Genomic DNA, 16518 nt, shown 5'->3' on the forward strand with positions numbered 1-16518 from the left:
TCTTCCAGGGAATGTGAGATCTCGACTCTGTTCAGAATCCCTAGTTGGACCTTGCTGCTGGTGGCCAGTGGGAGAAGCACCACGTGACCACAGGAGGCAACGAGCTGCTGGGAACTTGCTCTGCAGTTTGTACAGATTGGAGCTGGGAGCAGCGAACCAGAAACAAGAGGAACACTTCAGGGCCAGATGTTTGAAGTACATGGAGCTTCTTTACTACACTTTGCTTTTAGCTTGACCTTAAAACACTAAAGACATATTCAAAGAGACCAAGGGTCGACTCTCCGTTCTCAGCCACGCGGCGCCCCCTGCTGGTCTTTGCCTTACACACACATCAGTCAATAAATCAATCAAATTTTATTTGTATAGCCCATATTCACAAATCACAATTCGTCTCATAGGGCTTTAACATGGTGAGACATCCTCTGTCCTTAACCCTCAGCAAGAGTCATGAAAAACTACAACAACAAAATTAAATTAAAGTTTTTAGCAGCATTGATGAGGGTAAACATTTTGAAGCATAACTTCAATACTATATGTCAAGCAGTCCTGCTGCATCATAGTCTCTGGTTATTTTACCTGCACCAAGGACGAGATGTTTCCACCTGTTTGTTTGAAGAGGAAAGAAAAGCAGAGTCATGATTCCAGTGAAGTCGGTGGAAGGATGTTTATTGAGCATTAAAGCAGAGACAAGTAGAAACAGAACTTTTCTCTCTGAGATGTTTTTCTTCTCGTTACATCTGGTTTGTCACAGAGGAAATGATCCATGTGTTTGACTCATAGACTGAATATAACGGCTTTGACTGGGATGTGCTGCTGTTATACTGCAGCGCCACCTGTGGGTCAAAAGTAGAAAAGCCACCACCGCTCTGCACCTGATGCAGAAATGAAAACGTCCCCTTTTTAAGTCCAGAGTTTTGATCTTTTGTGTCAAAGACAAAACTCTGATCTTAAACTCAAAGTGATTTCAATGTGTATAACTTTGTGTTGAACTAAATCAATTTGTGACGTGAATCCAGGAACTTTAAGATCATAAACAAACATCTACACAGAATGTGGTTCTACACACATGGAGACAGACTGAGGGACAAAGGTGGAAAATAATAAAGACAAACTTAAACACACTGTATGTGACTCTTTATAGAGGGTTTATATATTCTGCTTGTGTTGTGTCATTTCAATAAACACATTCTTCATGTGAATGAACACAATCGGGGCAGGAAGGTTGCTGGTTTGAATCCGGTTCAGATGGGTCTTCCTGTGTGGAGTCTGCATGTTCTCCACGTGTTTTCTCCAGGTGCTCCGGCTTCATCTCACAAACACATGCAGGTTAGGGGTTGTGTAGATTGGAGACTACACACAAGCTGCTGCTGCTTCAGCCTCTGGATCCTCAGGACACAGCTCAGCCTCCGTCCACACACACTGTCCTCTTCACTCTCAGTCCAACGAAGACCCCCACCAGCTGTTGAGAGAAGAAGACATCAGTGTCACAGAGACTCACTTCATCAGCTGTGAGTCAGTGATGCAGCTCATCCAGTAGAAAGAGCAGCAGGGACTTCAGTCCTGTTCAGAGGTGGAGCAGCGTCCTCTCTGCTTCATGTTCACGTGTTGGAATGAACACGCTAAGAGCTCAGTGTGTGTCCTCTGCATGTCAAAGTGCAGAGTGGACACATGAGCAGGGGCGGCGCGTCCCATTGGGCAAGTCGGGCAGTTGCCCAGGGCCTCGGCCGCCAGGGGGCCTCGTCGTTTTACAATATTTTTTTTTTTTTTAATAATTCAAATAAATCAGTTGTCATTGCACATGCATGTGACTGGAATGTAATGTTTCTAGGGGTGTTCTTAATTTGTTGGCTCTCATACTGTCAGCTGCCAGAGTTGCCACAGGAACGAGCTCTGATCTCCCTGTGTGTCTCTGAGCGAATGAGAGCGGGCGGAGCCCCGGCTCCTGTGTGTGTGTGTGTGTGTGTGCTGTCTTGACACACACTCACCCGCACAACACTGTACAGTGAGCCGCTGCAGAGCCGCGGGTTGCCGACCCCTGGCTACGGCGAAAGAACGATTTGTTTACAGTTCCACCGTTAAAGGGAAGCGGACGTCCTAACATTAGTTCCGCGGCTTCACAGTACATTTCACAGGAACGAGCTCTGATCTCCCTGTGTGTCTCTGAGCGAATGAGAGCGGGCGGAGCCCCTGGCTCCTGTGTGTGTGTGTGTGTGTGTGTGTGTGTGTGTGTGTGTGTGTGTGTGTTTGTGTGTGTGTGGATACTCTCTCTCACACAGACAGACACACACAAACTCACTCAATCGCATGTCTCCCTTTCTCTCTCTCACACACACACACACACACACATAGGGTTGCAAAATTCCGGAAATATTCAAAGTTGGAAACTTTCCATGGGAATATACGGGAATTGATGGGAATTAATGGGAATTAACGGGAATAAACTGGAAATGTTGTGGGTAATTTATACTAACTGTATTTACCTTGTCATATACAGACATTAATATAAACATTTTGTTGTGTCATAGGCTGATTTGAGCCCTGAGGAAACTTTGGGCACTTGACTATATGCTTCTGCATCTTTGTGGCATTCTTAACATAGGTCTTTGCACAGTATTTGCAAATGTACACAGCCTTTCCTTCTACATTGGCTGTGGTGAAATGTCTCCACATATGAGAGAGTGCACGTGGCATTGTTCTGTAGAATAAGATGAGAACAAAGTTTGTAAAAAAACACTAATGCAATACCAGAGATATAAATTGTTAGCCAAACAATTGGAATCGTCTGTAAAAATATTTTATAATTGATCGATAAATTAATAGAAATAGACTAGATGAACAGATGAACACTAGAGCAGGCCTCAGTAGCCCTGCTGTAGTGAGCAGGATGCTAGGAATGATCTGTGCATGTGATGGAAGAATGCTCAGTGGAGGGTTGAAATTCAACGTGCAGTGTGTGCTGCATTCCAAACATCTTTAAAATAGTGTTTTGAATTATGTTTTTATTGCTCAGCGTTTAATTTGCATAGTTTTTTTTTTTCAAAATTCCCAAAAATCCCCGAGCTTAATATGCCTGTGGAAAGTTTCCTGAAAGTTTCCGGAAATTTACCGGAAACTTTCCGCCCCTTTGCAACCCTAAACACAGTCAAAATAGATGTTAAAGTCAGCCGTTTTGCTGTAAAGTTAATCATTATGAAGTAAATAATTGTTTAGTTGTTTCTATTCACAATAAATGTCAGTTTCACATTACATGGCTCATTAAGTGTGTGTGTGTCTGGATGGGTGTGGGGTTGGAGGGGATTGGTGCTTTGGTGGGTGGGATTGTTTGTTTGGTTTTTTTTTTTGAAGGGGGGGGGCCTCAAAATTGTTCTTTGCCCAGGGCCTCCAATTAGCCAGAACCGCCCCTGCACATGAGAGGTAGATTTACTGCTGTTACAGGTGAAGACATGTTTTACTGTGTGGTGATGAACATCTGCTTCTGACAAATTGTGACCTTTGAGGACACACACTGTCACACCGTCTCACTGTCTCTGAGGAGACACACTGTCTCACTGTCTCTGTGGACACATACTGTCTCACTGTCTCTGTGGACACATACTGTCTCACTGTCTCTGTGGACACACACTGTCTCACTGTCTCTGTGGACACACACTGTCTCACTGTCTCTGTGGCCACACACTGTCTCACTGACTCTGAGGACGATCACTGACTCTGTGGACACACACTGTCTCACTGTCTCTGAGGACACACACATGGACCTGTCTCCAGGAAGCTGACTGAGGTCATCTGGTGTGTTGGTGACACGATGAGTCTGGAGAGATTGAGATGTTCTGGGTGAGTTAGAGATCAACTGAACCAACCAGACGTTGATTTAAACTTCCCTTATCCGTCCCTTTAAGGAGAGTGTGCACCACACAACAGTGTAGAGTCACTGTGGTCAGTGGGCGGAGCTTTGATACGGGTTGATCTCCAACTTAACCTGGAGCAGGTGAGCCGTTCATCAGAAGTTACCATGGTGATTTACCTCGTTAAGAAGTGGACGAGCTTCGTAGGACTGAAAAAACTAAACCTGAAGTTAACCTTATAACCACAAATCCTGTTTGGTAGCACAGACCCTGGATCTGTGATACTGACTGTGTTTAGTAAAATACTGATGAAAGCAGCGTGGACTGACTCCAACCATCTACTGACCTCAGAGTCTCCAGTCGACAGGTTGGACTCTGCTGTAGATCAAGCAGCTCCTTCACTGCTGAGTCCTGCAGGTCGTTGAAGCACAGATTCAGTTCTCTCAGATGAGAGGGGTTTGACCTCAGAGCTGAAGCCAGAGAAGAACAGCTGATCTCTGATAGACTGCACCACATCAACCTGGATAAAGAATAAAACTTAACTGTAAATTAAACTGAGTTCATGTGTGAAAATAACAGACACATATTCATGTCAGCACAGATTCATAACATGGAAGATAAATATGAAATCAGACATGTTGGACTAAAAACGAGTCCTGGTTCAGTGAAAATAGGTTATTTGGACCCAGTCTCTGTCCTGCAGATCAGTTTAGGAAATACAGAACTCAGTGTTTTAACAAGTAGCTAAATATTCGAAATGTCACAGATTAATTAATGAATGAGTTCACGTTATGTATGAAGAGGATTTATGTTAAATTAGAATTAAATGAGATAAATTGTGTATAAATGCTGGTTATAGATATGAGATCTACAAAAGTCAGTCAGTGAACTGACGTCAGAGTCTCCAGTCGACAGGTTGGACTCTGTAGAAAACCACACAGCTCCTTCACTCCTGAGTCCTGCAGCTTGTTTTCAGTCAGATCCAGTTTTGTCAGATGACAGGGGTTTGACCTCAGAGCTGAAGCCAGAGAAGAACAGCTGATCTCTGACAGTCCGCAGAGACTCAACCTGGATAAAGAAATATGAATATTAGAATGTGTCCTCCTGTTGTTGTTGATCGTCATCATTAGGGATGGGTATCGTTTGGTTTTTATCCGATACCGGTTCCTAACCGATACTTTTAAAATGATACCGATGCCTAAACGGTGCCTGAACCAATACTTTTTCAAAAAAGTGCACAAAACAATGCTTGACTAAGAAAGGCTGTTTTTATTGCCTAATATATGAACTGTTTAAAGTAGATTATAAATATAAATAAATACAAAACCCTTTTTAACTTAAAACTATGAATAACATACGAACTGTTAACAAAAGATTACACTATACTTAAATAAATAAAAATAAATGCAAAACACACACACTCTGACTCGTGACTCTGACTTCGGTGCCTGAGCCAATTGAAGACTGAGGGTCGCTTTTCCATCACTCAGAGACCCCCCCCGTGTCTCCGCGGCTGGGGCTGTCGCAGGCAGGCTTCGGCCCGCCTTCGTCCCCCTAAAATGCGGTCGCTTTTATGAAACATTTCTCGGCGTGGTCTTCGTTCCTCCCGCCCCGAGCCTTTCCAAGCCGACCCGGAGAGATCCCACCCCCACCCCCCCACCTGCACGGGAGCCCTGACGCACGCGGCGCGGGCAGCGCGCCGACAACAGTCTGTCCACCGGCAGCCGCGCCCGCGGGGGCCCAACGGGAGCCCCCGCTTCCAGGGAAGGAAGGAGTGGAAGTGTGAGGAGGCGGGACGAGCGGAGACCTCAGTCTTCAATTGGCTCAGGAACCGAAATGAGGCACCGAAATCTCCGTTGCATTTCGTTCCGGGTAGGTACCTGTTGTATTGGTTCCATATTGGAACCGGTTCTCGGTACTAAACCCTAGTCATCATGTCAACACAGACTCTCTACATGCTGCTGACCTCAGTCCAGTCTGTGACCTGAAGATAAATATCAGATCAGACATGTTGGACCATTGTTTCATTCATCAGCTTCTTCTCTGTGTGTTGGTCACTGAGCAGGTTTGTGTAATTAAACACTGTTTAAAGTAGAGATGGCTCCTGTTGTCACTTCCTGTTTGTTTCTATACTTATCAACTGTCCAACGTGTTTCAATAAGAATGTGTCTTATTTTGAAAACCTGAGGAGGACGAGTGCTCGGCCTCAGTCCACATGTTATTTACTGACACTTTCTCAGTGATCAGGAGCAGGTGCGTGCAGGTGAATGGAGTTGATGAGGTGGACGTGACTGACAGGCTGGGTGAGGGACAGATGACTGAGGGACAGTGAGCAGAGCAGAACTGAGACAAGTTAAATGAATAATGACCCAATGAGAAAGAAATTCTGAAAAGTGAAGAAGTAATTAATGACCCCAGAGTCTCCAGTCGACAGTTTGGACTCTCCAGTCCAGAACACAGCAGCTTCACTCCTGAATCCTTCAGGTCGTTTCCACTCAGATCCAGTTCTCTCAGATGTGAGGGGTCTAACTTCAGAGCTGAGGATACGACTTCACAGTGAGTCTCTGAGAGTCCACAACCACAGAGTCTGTAATTAAAGAAAATATCAAATCTGTGAGAATTAAATCAGAAAACACAACATTCATACAAAAACCTCTTTGTTAAAAACTCCTCAAGAGAATCCTTTCAAATTTGGTCTAAGCATTCATTCAGACTAATAGAGGAACTCATTAGATTCAATTAGAGGTCAAAGGTCAAGGTCACAGAACATGTCCTCTTTAACATGATATCTCAAGTCTGTCTTTAGGGGATTTCCTCACATTTAGACCCAATTTTAAACTGATTAGATTTCAGTGGTCAACATATTGTTGTGAATGCAACATGTCAGGAACCTGGAGGGACGGACACTGCACTGGTTGTTGGTGGAGGACAAACTCAGGGTGGGAACTCTAGTTAGACCAGCAAGAAGAATAAACTGTATTTCCTGCTTCTTCAGTTTCAAGGAACCGCCAGTGATTCTCATCCACAACACTGATTCAGTGATCGTCTCCTCACACTGTACTAGCTGTTTGATCATTCATATTATATATATATATATATATATATACATATACACACTTTAAAATAGACTCATAGGGTTTTAAGTGCATTTCCGCAAAAGTTGCAGCAGTGTTAGCCTCCAAAGCTATAGTCTGTGTGTGTCTGTGTGTGTGTCTGTGTCTGTGTGTGTGTCTGTGTGTGTGTCTGTCTGTGTGTGTGTCTGTGTGTCTGTGTGTGTGTGTCTGTATGTGTTTGTGTGTGTCTGTGTGTCTGTCTGTGTGTGTTTGTGTGTGTCTGTGTGTCTGTGTGTGTGTCTGTGTGTGTGTGTCTGTGTGTGTGTGTCTGTGTGTGTGTGTGTGTGTGCGCGTTCTAAGAATATATGCCCTGTATGAATAAATATACAGATACAATTATATACTGTATACACACATATCTAATGCATGTATTTAAATAATGTACATCCTTATCAGAAGGTGTAGTAGTTTGAAAATTGTAGCTTCAATGAAGAAACACAACAAACTGATACAGAAGTATATGTGTAGGACAGTGACTTAAAATTATTTTAACAACCATAAATATGCAAAGGGGAGATTTAAGACGTGAAACTGGATGTGTGTGTGTGTGAGTGACAGGGGGGGCGAGGGGTGACGGGGGGGGGGTGGAGCAGTGAGAGGGGGGGAGGTGGGGGCACTCAAAAGAGGTCAATCTGAGGAGGACTGTTTTTGACAGGGTAACAAGGGTGCTGTTTTAAATGATCCTTGTGGTATTTTGACCAAAACATGTTACAGACATTTCATTAAGACCCCAAGGAACCATATCAACTTGTGGTAAAATGGGCATGATGGGACCTTTAAGTACCTCAGAGTCTCCAGTCGACAGTTTGGACTCTCCAGTCCAGAACACAGCAGCTTCACTTTTGAATCCTGCAGGTGGCTTCCACACAGATCCAGTTCTCTCAGATGTGAGGGGTCTGACTTCAGAGCTGAGGATACGACTTCCCAGTGAGTCTCTGAGAGGAAACAACCAGTGAGTCTGTAATTAAAGAAAATATCAAATCTGTGAGAATTAAATCAGAAAAAACAACATTCATTCAAAACGTGATCATGTGACCCTCACCCTGGTAAATCCCCTCTTTGTTAAAAACTCCTCAAGAGAATCCTTTCAGATTTGATCCAAGCGTTCATTCAGACTAACAGAGGAACTCATTAGATTCAGGTGGTCAGAGGTCAAAGGTCAAGGTCACAAAACATGTTCATGGCCTCTTGAACATTATATCTCAAGTCTGTCTTTTGGGGGATTTCCTCACATTTTGACTCAAAGAGAAACTGATTAGATTTCAGTGGTGTTGTGCAATAGGAGTAGACTTGACGTTGGCTAATTATTAATAATCATGAAATATGATTATTAAAATAAAAATTATCTATCAAAAATAATTAAATTATTAATTGAAGATGATCAGTAATCAAATAACAATAAAACCACTAATGAGAAAATAGGAATTATCAATTAGAAAGTACAAGCTATCAATTAACAATGATAAGGTTATCAACCAAGAATAATGAAAATAATTAGTCAAAAAACCATAAAATTATCAATTCAAGAATAATACTATCTATATTAATAATTGAGAAAGGGGGGCACCACCCTGGTTTCCCAGGGACCAACGATGTCAAGCTATAATTATCAGTCTCATAATGATAAATGTCAAATTAATAATGTCAATATTTTAATATTAACGATTACTTAATAAACAGTGAAGGCTTCTAAGTTCGAGCACAGGCAATCATAATCCAGCTGCAATCACACACTTATGCACAAATAATCACAGACTACAGATACTTTAATTACAAAAGTATTTATTAAAAAGGGGAAATAAAGTTATAATGTTATTCAATGATTTATCATTTTAACAAGCTCCAATATTTCAAAGATAAACACAGCAGCAGCACTTATCACAATTCAGAAAATACATGTAAAACCTGCGGTCTACCTATGTATGTCTGTCTCTGTGTGTGTGTGTCTGTGTCAAAGTGTCTCTCTGTGTGGGTGTGTCTATGTGTGTGTATGTGAAATAAAGTTAGTGTTATTTAATGATTTATCATTTTAACAAACTCCCATATTTCAAAGATAACAACAGCAGCTTATCACAATTTAGAACACGCATGTAACCTCTGGTCCATCTATGTGTCTCTGTGTGTGTGTATCTGTCTGTGTCTATCAAAGTGTGTGTATGTGTGTGTGTGTGTGTGTGTGTGTGTGTGTGTGTGTGTGTGTGTGTGTGTGTGTGTGTGTGTGGGAGAGAGAGAGAAAAAGAAGGGGGCGTGGCGATGACGCGTAGTGACATCACGTCTAAGATGGAGGCCGATCATGATTCGTGGAATCAAGGCCTAAAAACTCTCAAAATGGCGGATTGACTACAAAACAAGATGGCGGAGCCGTTATGAATTTAGAGCCAGGATGGGAGGAGAGAGAGAGCGGAGGCGTGGCAATAATAGACTCAAAATGGTGGGTTAACTTGCGTTATTCAAGATGGAGTCTATGTTAATGACACCATGTGGCCGGAGCGCACACTAGTGGTCGTCACATGAATTACACAAAGGAAATTTTAGACAAAGAGAATTCTTATCTCTGCTTGGCTTTGGGGGCCGAATGGTTTCCAGATGTGTTCAGCCTCTCTAAGCATAGATTTAACTATGTGACATGACCTGTATTATAAATACAGGTCAGAAGTGTGTATAGGTCGGTTTAGAAGGAGAGAGAGAGAGAGAGAGAGAGAAGACATGTAAGGAGAGTTCAAAGAAGCTCTTAAAAATACACGCCTGAGATGAGTTAACAGTGATTCACCCCTCAGCCCTCAAGCGAGCGTTGTGGGCCGAGGTTCTGATCGGTGAAATCACTGCAGACTCACACAGACTTTAACAGTGCGGGCGGAGGCTTTCCTCGCGGCCTCAAACACTGACACAAAACCCGGAAATGAACCGGAAGTAGCGGCTCGTCGTAGCCGGCTAAAACAATGAGACTCAGCGGTCTCGCAACAAATACAATCAAATATTAAATAATATGCTACGTATCAAAACTAACTTCTGCCCAGACAACATAAGTCTCTTACTGTACAACCCTCGCGATGTGCCTGCGACTCGGCGCGAATGTGTCGGGGGCCAGTGAATCACGTGGTCTCTCTCACGAGCGGAGCTCCTGGCTCGGCCGCTGGACCGGAAAAGGAAGCGAATTATTCCTGCTGTCTTGACGGAATGAAACTTCGCCTTTCTTCTGTAACAGCGGAGAACGTGCTGGTCTACAGGAACGGAGTGGATTGCCTCTTACTCCTCAGCGGGATGAACGTCGCGCTTCTGCAGGGGACGGCTGGTTTGAGGCCGTTTGTAGATCGTTGGAAAAACAAAAGTAAAGTCCGTGGGGAAAATGAAACAGTTTGAGATCGTCCAGCGAGCAATTTCCTGTTTGATCTTTCCAAGTTAAAACAGGAAAGGTCCTTTCCAAAATAAAAACGTCGACTAAGATAAATGAATGAAATGAATTGAAACAAACATCTTATTGCCTCCTTAAGCAACGGGAACCTCTGGTCAGACCTGAGGAGGCCTAACTGGAACGTCAGTGCTGGAGTGAAAAAGAGCAGTTAAGAGAAAAGTAGTTCCCTCCTTAAGTTGCTGGAACCTCTGGACAGACCCGAAAGGGCCTGATGGGAACGTCAGCATCGGAGGAAAAAGAGAAGTTAGTTGCCTCCTTAAGTTGCTGGGTTAACTGGTGAGACCCCGGGGGGGGGGGGGGGGTCCCGTTGTCACATCAGCATCGGAGTGAAGAGAGAAAGAAGTTTGTGAGCTCAGCCTTTTTAAGTCATGTCTCAGGTGACTCCCCCCTGGGAGGAGGGGTCAGGGGTCAGTGTGGCCCCCGGCCAATTGAATTGTCAGGATTTGGCCCCCAGGGGCGGGCTTACATTGGGGGCCCAGGAAGTGACCTGCTGCCACATGGTGATAAGGGCCACATGCTGGATTTTTAAATGTAAGGGGTTTCCCGAGCCTGGCCTAAGGTTTTACGACTCTTTGTTCTAAGTCAGGACTCTACCCCAACAGTGGTCAAAGGTCAAAGGTCACAGTGAACTCATGTTATTGTGAAGTCAACATGTCAGGAACCTGGAGGGACGGACACTGCACTGGTTGGTGGTGGAGGACAAACACAGGGTGGGAACTCTAGTTTGACCAGAAAGAAGAATAAACTATATTTCCTGCTTCTTCAGTGATTCAGTGATCGTCTCCTCACACTGTGCAAGCTGTTTGATCATATATATACAGTATATATAATAACCTCCCTTGGCCCCACATGGTCGTATGTCTGAACCCTCAAACTCCAGCACAGTGATCACATTAGATTTCACTCTCCCCATCTGATCTAGATGTTCTCATATTTACATGAGAACAATTAGAATGAATATGTACATAATAATACACACACACACACACACACACACACACACACACACACACAAACACACACACACACACACACACACACACACACACACACACAGAGTGTATTTGAAGAACGACTCATCTCCACTGATTGAACATGTTATTGATCATGTCTGGACTCACCGAGCCTTCCTGCAGTTCCTTACAACTGGGATCAGTCTCTGTCGACCCTGGTATGATGTGTTGAACATCCCCAGGTGCAACTCATCCAGAACCTCCTCAGACATCTGCAGCATGTAGGCCAGAGCTGAGCAGTGGATCTCAGAGAGTTTCTCCTTCCATGTGTTCCCATACGTCAGGAACTGTTTCATCTGCTGATGAACTGAGTGGTCGTTCATCTCAGTCAGACAGTGGAAGATGTTGATGCTTCTGTCAGGAGAAATGTCATCAGTCTTCATCTCCTTCAGGTTGTTGATGATTCTCTGGAGGATCTCTGGATTGTTCCCTGTCCGACCCAGCAGGCCTCCTAAGACTCTCTGGTTGGACTCCAGACTGAGGCCGTGAAGGAAGCGAACAAACAGGTCAAGATGACCATTTGTACTAGTGAAGGATTTCTCCATGGTCTTCTTCAGGAGGTCATCTAGGGAGAAGGTACTGTCTGTGTCCCCACATGTTCCCAAGAAGTTGTTGACTTCTTCTCTGTTCCTCTCGGTGTAACAGTGGAACATGTAGACTGCAGCCAGAAACTCCTGAACGCTCAGATGAACAAAGCAGTAGACTGATTTCTGGAAGATCACACACTCTCTTCTGGAGATCTCAGTAAAAACTCCTGAGTACACCGAGGCCTCTGTGACATTAAGACCACACAGCTCCAGGTCTTCTTGGTAGAACATGATGTTTCCTTTCCTCAGATGTTTAAGTGCCAGCCTCCCCAGAGGCAGGAGAACGTCCCTGTCAGCCTCCGTCAGCTGCTGTGGAGTCGTCTCATGTCCCTCGTACTTGTTGTTCTTTCTCTTTGTCTGAACCAGCAGGAAGTGTGAGTACAGGTCAGTCAGGGTCTTGGGCAGCTCTCCTCTCTGGTCTGTGGTCAACATGTGCTCCAGAACTGTAGCACTGATCCAGCAGAAGACTGGGATTTGACACATGATGTGGAGGCTCCTGGACGTCTTGATGTGTGAGATGATTCTGCTGCACAGCTCTTCATCACTGAATCTCCTCCTGAAGTACTCCTCCTTCTGGGCGTCAGTGAAGCCTCGTACTTCTGTGACCCTGTCGACACATGCAGGAGGGATCTGATTGGCCGCCACAGGTCTGGAGGTGATCCAGACGAGAGCCGAGGGAAGCAGATTCCCCCGGATGAGGTTTGTCAGCAGCACGTTGACTGATGACCTGTGTGTGACCTCAGATACAAGCTCCCTGTGGTTGAAGTCCAGAGAAGGTCTGCTTTCATCCAGGCCGTCAAAGATGAACAAAGGTTTACAGACAGCGAGCGTCTCTGCCGTGAGCTTCTGTAACGCTGGATGGAAAACACGGAGCAGCGTGAGGAGACTGTGCTGCTGGTCCTGCACCAGGTTCAGCTCCCTGAACGAAAGCACAGTCAGCAGACCCACATCCTGGTTTTCTAAACCCTCTGCCCAGTCCAGAGTGAACTTCTGCACCGAGAAGGTTTTTCCAACGCCAGCGACGCCGTTGGTCAGGACGACTCTGATGCTGCTCTGCTGGTCAGTGGAGGCTTTAAAGATGTCATGGCACTTGATGGGAGTGTCGTGGAGGATCTTCATCTTGGAAGCCGTCTCAAGCTGCCTCACCTCATGTTCAGTATTAACCTCTTCACTCTGTCCCTCTGTGATGTAGAGGTCAGTGTAGATCCTGTTGAGGAGGGTTCTACTTCCTGTTTCATCACTTCCTTCAGTCACATGTTCACACCTCCTCCTAAGACTGAGCTTATGGTCACCTAAAACCTCCTGCAGACCACGATCTGCTGAAAGACAAGAAACAATGTCAGAGACAGAGAATCTGATGATTGATTTCAACAGATACAGACAAACTACAGAAAATAAAAGCTTTGTAACTTTGTGCTTTTCTAACGATGTTAAATGTTGATGCTGTATGAAGGAACAAAATAAAACCACATGTGCTGTTGTCAGAAGTGAAGACATCAGCAGACACATGTACAGTGCTGCTCTGACCGGCTGTCTGAGCTCCAGCTCCTGTTCTGGATCTTTGTCCACACTGGGGACAGGAGGAGTCTCCTGAAGAACCAGACTGGTCCCAGTATGAGGTAATGCACTGTCTGCAGAACCAGTGTCCACAGCTGGTGGAGACTGGATCCTTCAGGACGTCCTGACACGAAGCACAGCAGGACGACTGCTCCTCCTCAGAAACATGACTCCTCTTCCTCTCCCTGTGAAGACATGTCCTGATAACTCACATGTCACAGTCACAGGTTGGCATCACTTCTGTCATGGAGGTTTTGTTTTCCCCATGTATGTTTGTGTGTTGGTTGGTTTGTTAGTAGGATTATAAACAAACAACAGATTACCAGTAAACTTGGTAGAAGGTTGTGGTCTGTGAACCAGATCAGGGTGGGGGGGGGTCCTCTTTCACAGACATGTTCAGAGGACTGATGTTCACCAGTGTGTGTAATTTGGTGCAGATCCAAATCAAAATGAGTCTCTAGTGGATTTCAAAGTGGTTTCATAAGGAGCGTGTTGGTTCTTGGTGGAGGTCTGAGCTCTTTGAGTGATTCTGAGAGATTAGTCACCAACTTCAATGAAGCTGTGTCCTAATGCAGGGGCCACACTAGAGGAAACTAGATCCTCTTCAGAGCAGGTCCCAGTAGAAACAGTCTCTTACTCTGTGTGTGAGGGTCCAGGTTCTTTACTGAAGTGTGGAGGAGGATCCATGAACCAGTCACTCTTCAGAGACAGACAGCTGGACCCTGGAGACTCTGCTCTCAGTCTGTGGTCCTGACCTCTGCAAACACAAACATGTTTTTATTCAGAACACATCATTCACTGGTTCATTCTCTGAGGATTCAGTTTGGAGCTTCACATGTTTGTAGCAGGTCTCTTACTTCAGGCCGCGCTGCTTGTCTAGATATTCAAGGTCTGGTCTATTTCCTTCTCGTTCTGCGCTCAGTTTACAGCAGAAATCTTTCACACCAGCTTCAATGTTTATCTGTTGAAAACGTCACAAACACAAATATTTGCAACACTTCCTGTAGCCTGCCCATTTCCAAATAAAAGCACTCCAGCGTTTCTGTTGACTGAATCAATTCATTTATTTTTTTGATGTTTTTATTGTGAAATAGATGCAGGGCTTTATAGTTTGTAGTACAAGTATTTATTTGACTACACAGGACTTCTTAAATAAAAGGAAATACAGTGATCACATCAGAAACCTCAGGAAGGCTGGAGTTACATTAAGAGTACAAACTTCAGGTGAAGGACAATAGTCTCTCTCTCTCGCATTGAGTCAAACTGTTAATTCACCGATAGAAGTTCATCCTGAATCTTCTTCTCTCTAAGTCCACGTGTAGAAAACTGACCCAGAGTCTGTGACAGTGAAATAATATGAATGAATAATATAAATGTAGCTGAACACTCACCAGCCTCAGACTTCACGTCTCCTCCGTCTGCTCCTTGTAGTTAGAACTAGTCTGAACACTTTCACTTTAACTCGAGGCTCCTCCTCCTCTCTGCAGTTACTGGAAATCACATGACTCTGTGTGTGTGTGTGTGTGTGTGTGTGTGTGTGTGTGTGTGTGTGTGTGTGTGTGTGTGTGTGTGTGTGTGTGTGTGTGTGTGTGTGTGTGCGTGTGTGTGTGTGGGGGGGGAGAAAGAGACGTATTTGACAAACAGAACAGAGAGCCACGCTCATCCAGAGTAAAACGAATTTAAAAGCCTCTGTTGCAATAACAAACATTAAACTATTTCAACCCGTAACAGAGGCTGATGCTGATGTGACGGTCTCTGTCTGCTTTCTTCATTCACTTCACTTGACTCAGGCTTAGTGAAACAGTTTAACTTTATTTTCTGTAAGATACAACGGGACACAGTCACAGTCATCTACAAAAGAAAAGTTGCAAAAGTTGCATATTACTAAACACGTTTCATACACTAAATTAACCATAAGATAGTAACTAAAACACTAACAGTCAGAGAGACACGACTTACCCAGAGCTGGGGAATCTGCTTCTGAGATAGAAAAGGGTGCGCCCGGAAGTTCCCGCTGTGGGCCTTCAAAATAAGACACACGGCAAAATAAAAGAAATACATAAAAAAAAAACTTTGACTGCAGTTCCACATTGAACAGGATTTAACTAACAGCGTATTTACATCGTTGCACTGACTTAATGTTTCCTCATCACATTTAAACATTTCAAATTTCAACTGTTCAGGTCAAATGTTTCTCTCCTCGATGTATTAAACTTCGGCTTCTAAAAATCTTGTGACCTGAACATGTTGTAATAAATCTTTGACCTCAGTTTTAGTTTCCTGAATGCAGAGTAGAAGAGTGTTTCAGATCTGTGTTAATAGATCCTTTTAATCTGTCACGTTCATTTGGCTTCAGGTGGAATTAGGCCGTCTATAAAACACAGTGTACATTGGCGTGTCTGCTCGTTCAGAAGACAGACGGAGGAAACCTAACAAAGAAAGTCTGAAGTCCAAACCAATCGATTGGTTTCAGGGAAACAAGCCTGCATGTTATCTCAAATGGAAATTCTCCACAGTGAGTGCACTCCACCTGTAGCCTTGTTGTTCTAAATGAATCAAAAATGTATATAACTCGGAACTGATAACTGCAGCGTATTAAATCATTGAAACTAATTACTAGACCATATCCTAAAATAGACTATTAGGATTTGTTCACACTCAAAGACCTGTGTTGTGCAATAGGAGTAGATTTGACGTTGGCTAATTATTAATAATCATGAAATATGATTATTAAAATAATAAAAATTATTTATTAAAAATAATAAAAAATGATAAGGCTATCACTTAAGAACAGTAAAATAATGAATTAGAAATGATAAGGTTATCCATTAAGAATAGTTAAATAATTAATGAAAACAATAAAATTATCAATTAAGAATGATACAATTGTGGCAGGACAAGGAAAGGCAGAGACGCAGGTACTGCTTACTGTTGTTTAATCAGTAGTCAGGAAGAACAGGCACATGTTCCCCATACGGGAAGTATATATAGCTA

The 16518-nt window shown here is 43.8% G+C and overlaps 1 protein-coding gene and 1 long non-coding RNA gene across 3 annotated transcripts; both read right to left on the bottom strand.

Annotated features, from left to right (window-relative positions):
* Window positions 1–650: 650 nt before the first annotated feature.
* On the bottom strand, window positions 651–14275 carry LOC133002240 (NACHT, LRR and PYD domains-containing protein 12-like). Of its 2 annotated transcripts, XM_061072009.1 has the most exons (8): window positions 14162–14275; window positions 13495–13709; window positions 11489–13283; window positions 7740–7913; window positions 6256–6429; window positions 4737–4910; window positions 4189–4362; window positions 651–1459 (listed from the first exon to the last, which is right to left on the bottom strand). In XM_061072009.1, exons 1-8 carry the CDS (start codon window positions 14209–14211, stop codon window positions 1435–1437), a joined length of 2781 nt encoding a protein of 926 aa, XP_060927992.1. In that variant the 5' UTR covers window positions 14212–14275; the 3' UTR covers window positions 651–1434. The 2 variants fall into 2 exon arrangements, with proteins under 2 accessions (XP_060927992.1, XP_060927993.1); XM_061072010.1 differs by lacking the exons at window positions 651–1459; window positions 4189–4362 and having other exon boundaries at window positions 4369–4910; window positions 11489–13286.
* A 140-nt stretch (window positions 14276–14415) lies between these two features.
* On the bottom strand, window positions 14416–15516 carry LOC133002242 (uncharacterized). Its single transcript, XR_009678241.1, has 3 exons — window positions 15484–15516; window positions 14916–15031; window positions 14416–14485 (listed from the first exon to the last, which is right to left on the bottom strand). It is a non-coding gene; the product is annotated as an uncharacterized LOC133002242 (long non-coding RNA).
* Window positions 15517–16518: the final 1002 nt, after the last annotated feature.

This window comes from Limanda limanda, chromosome 5 (assembly GCF_963576545.1).
Source record: "Limanda limanda chromosome 5, fLimLim1.1, whole genome shotgun sequence".
Taxonomy (NCBI): Eukaryota; Metazoa; Chordata; class Actinopteri; order Pleuronectiformes; family Pleuronectidae; genus Limanda; species Limanda limanda.

What these genes read in the sequence shown, in the direction of transcription:
- LOC133002240 (XM_061072009.1), bottom strand. Translation starts at nt 14,211, where the DNA reads ATGGATCCTCCTCCACACTTCAGTAAAGAACCTGGACCCTCACACACA. An exon ending in AGCTGGAGCTCAGACAGCCG is followed by an intron (nt 13,284 to 13,494) that starts GTCAGAGCAGCA and finishes GTCTTTCAGCAG; the next exon opens with ATCGTGGTCTGCAGGAGGTT. An exon ending in TGTCGACTGGAGACTCTGGG is followed by an intron (nt 4,911 to 6,255) that starts GTCATTAATTAC and finishes TTCTTTATCCAG; the next exon opens with GTTGAGTCTCTGCGGACTGT.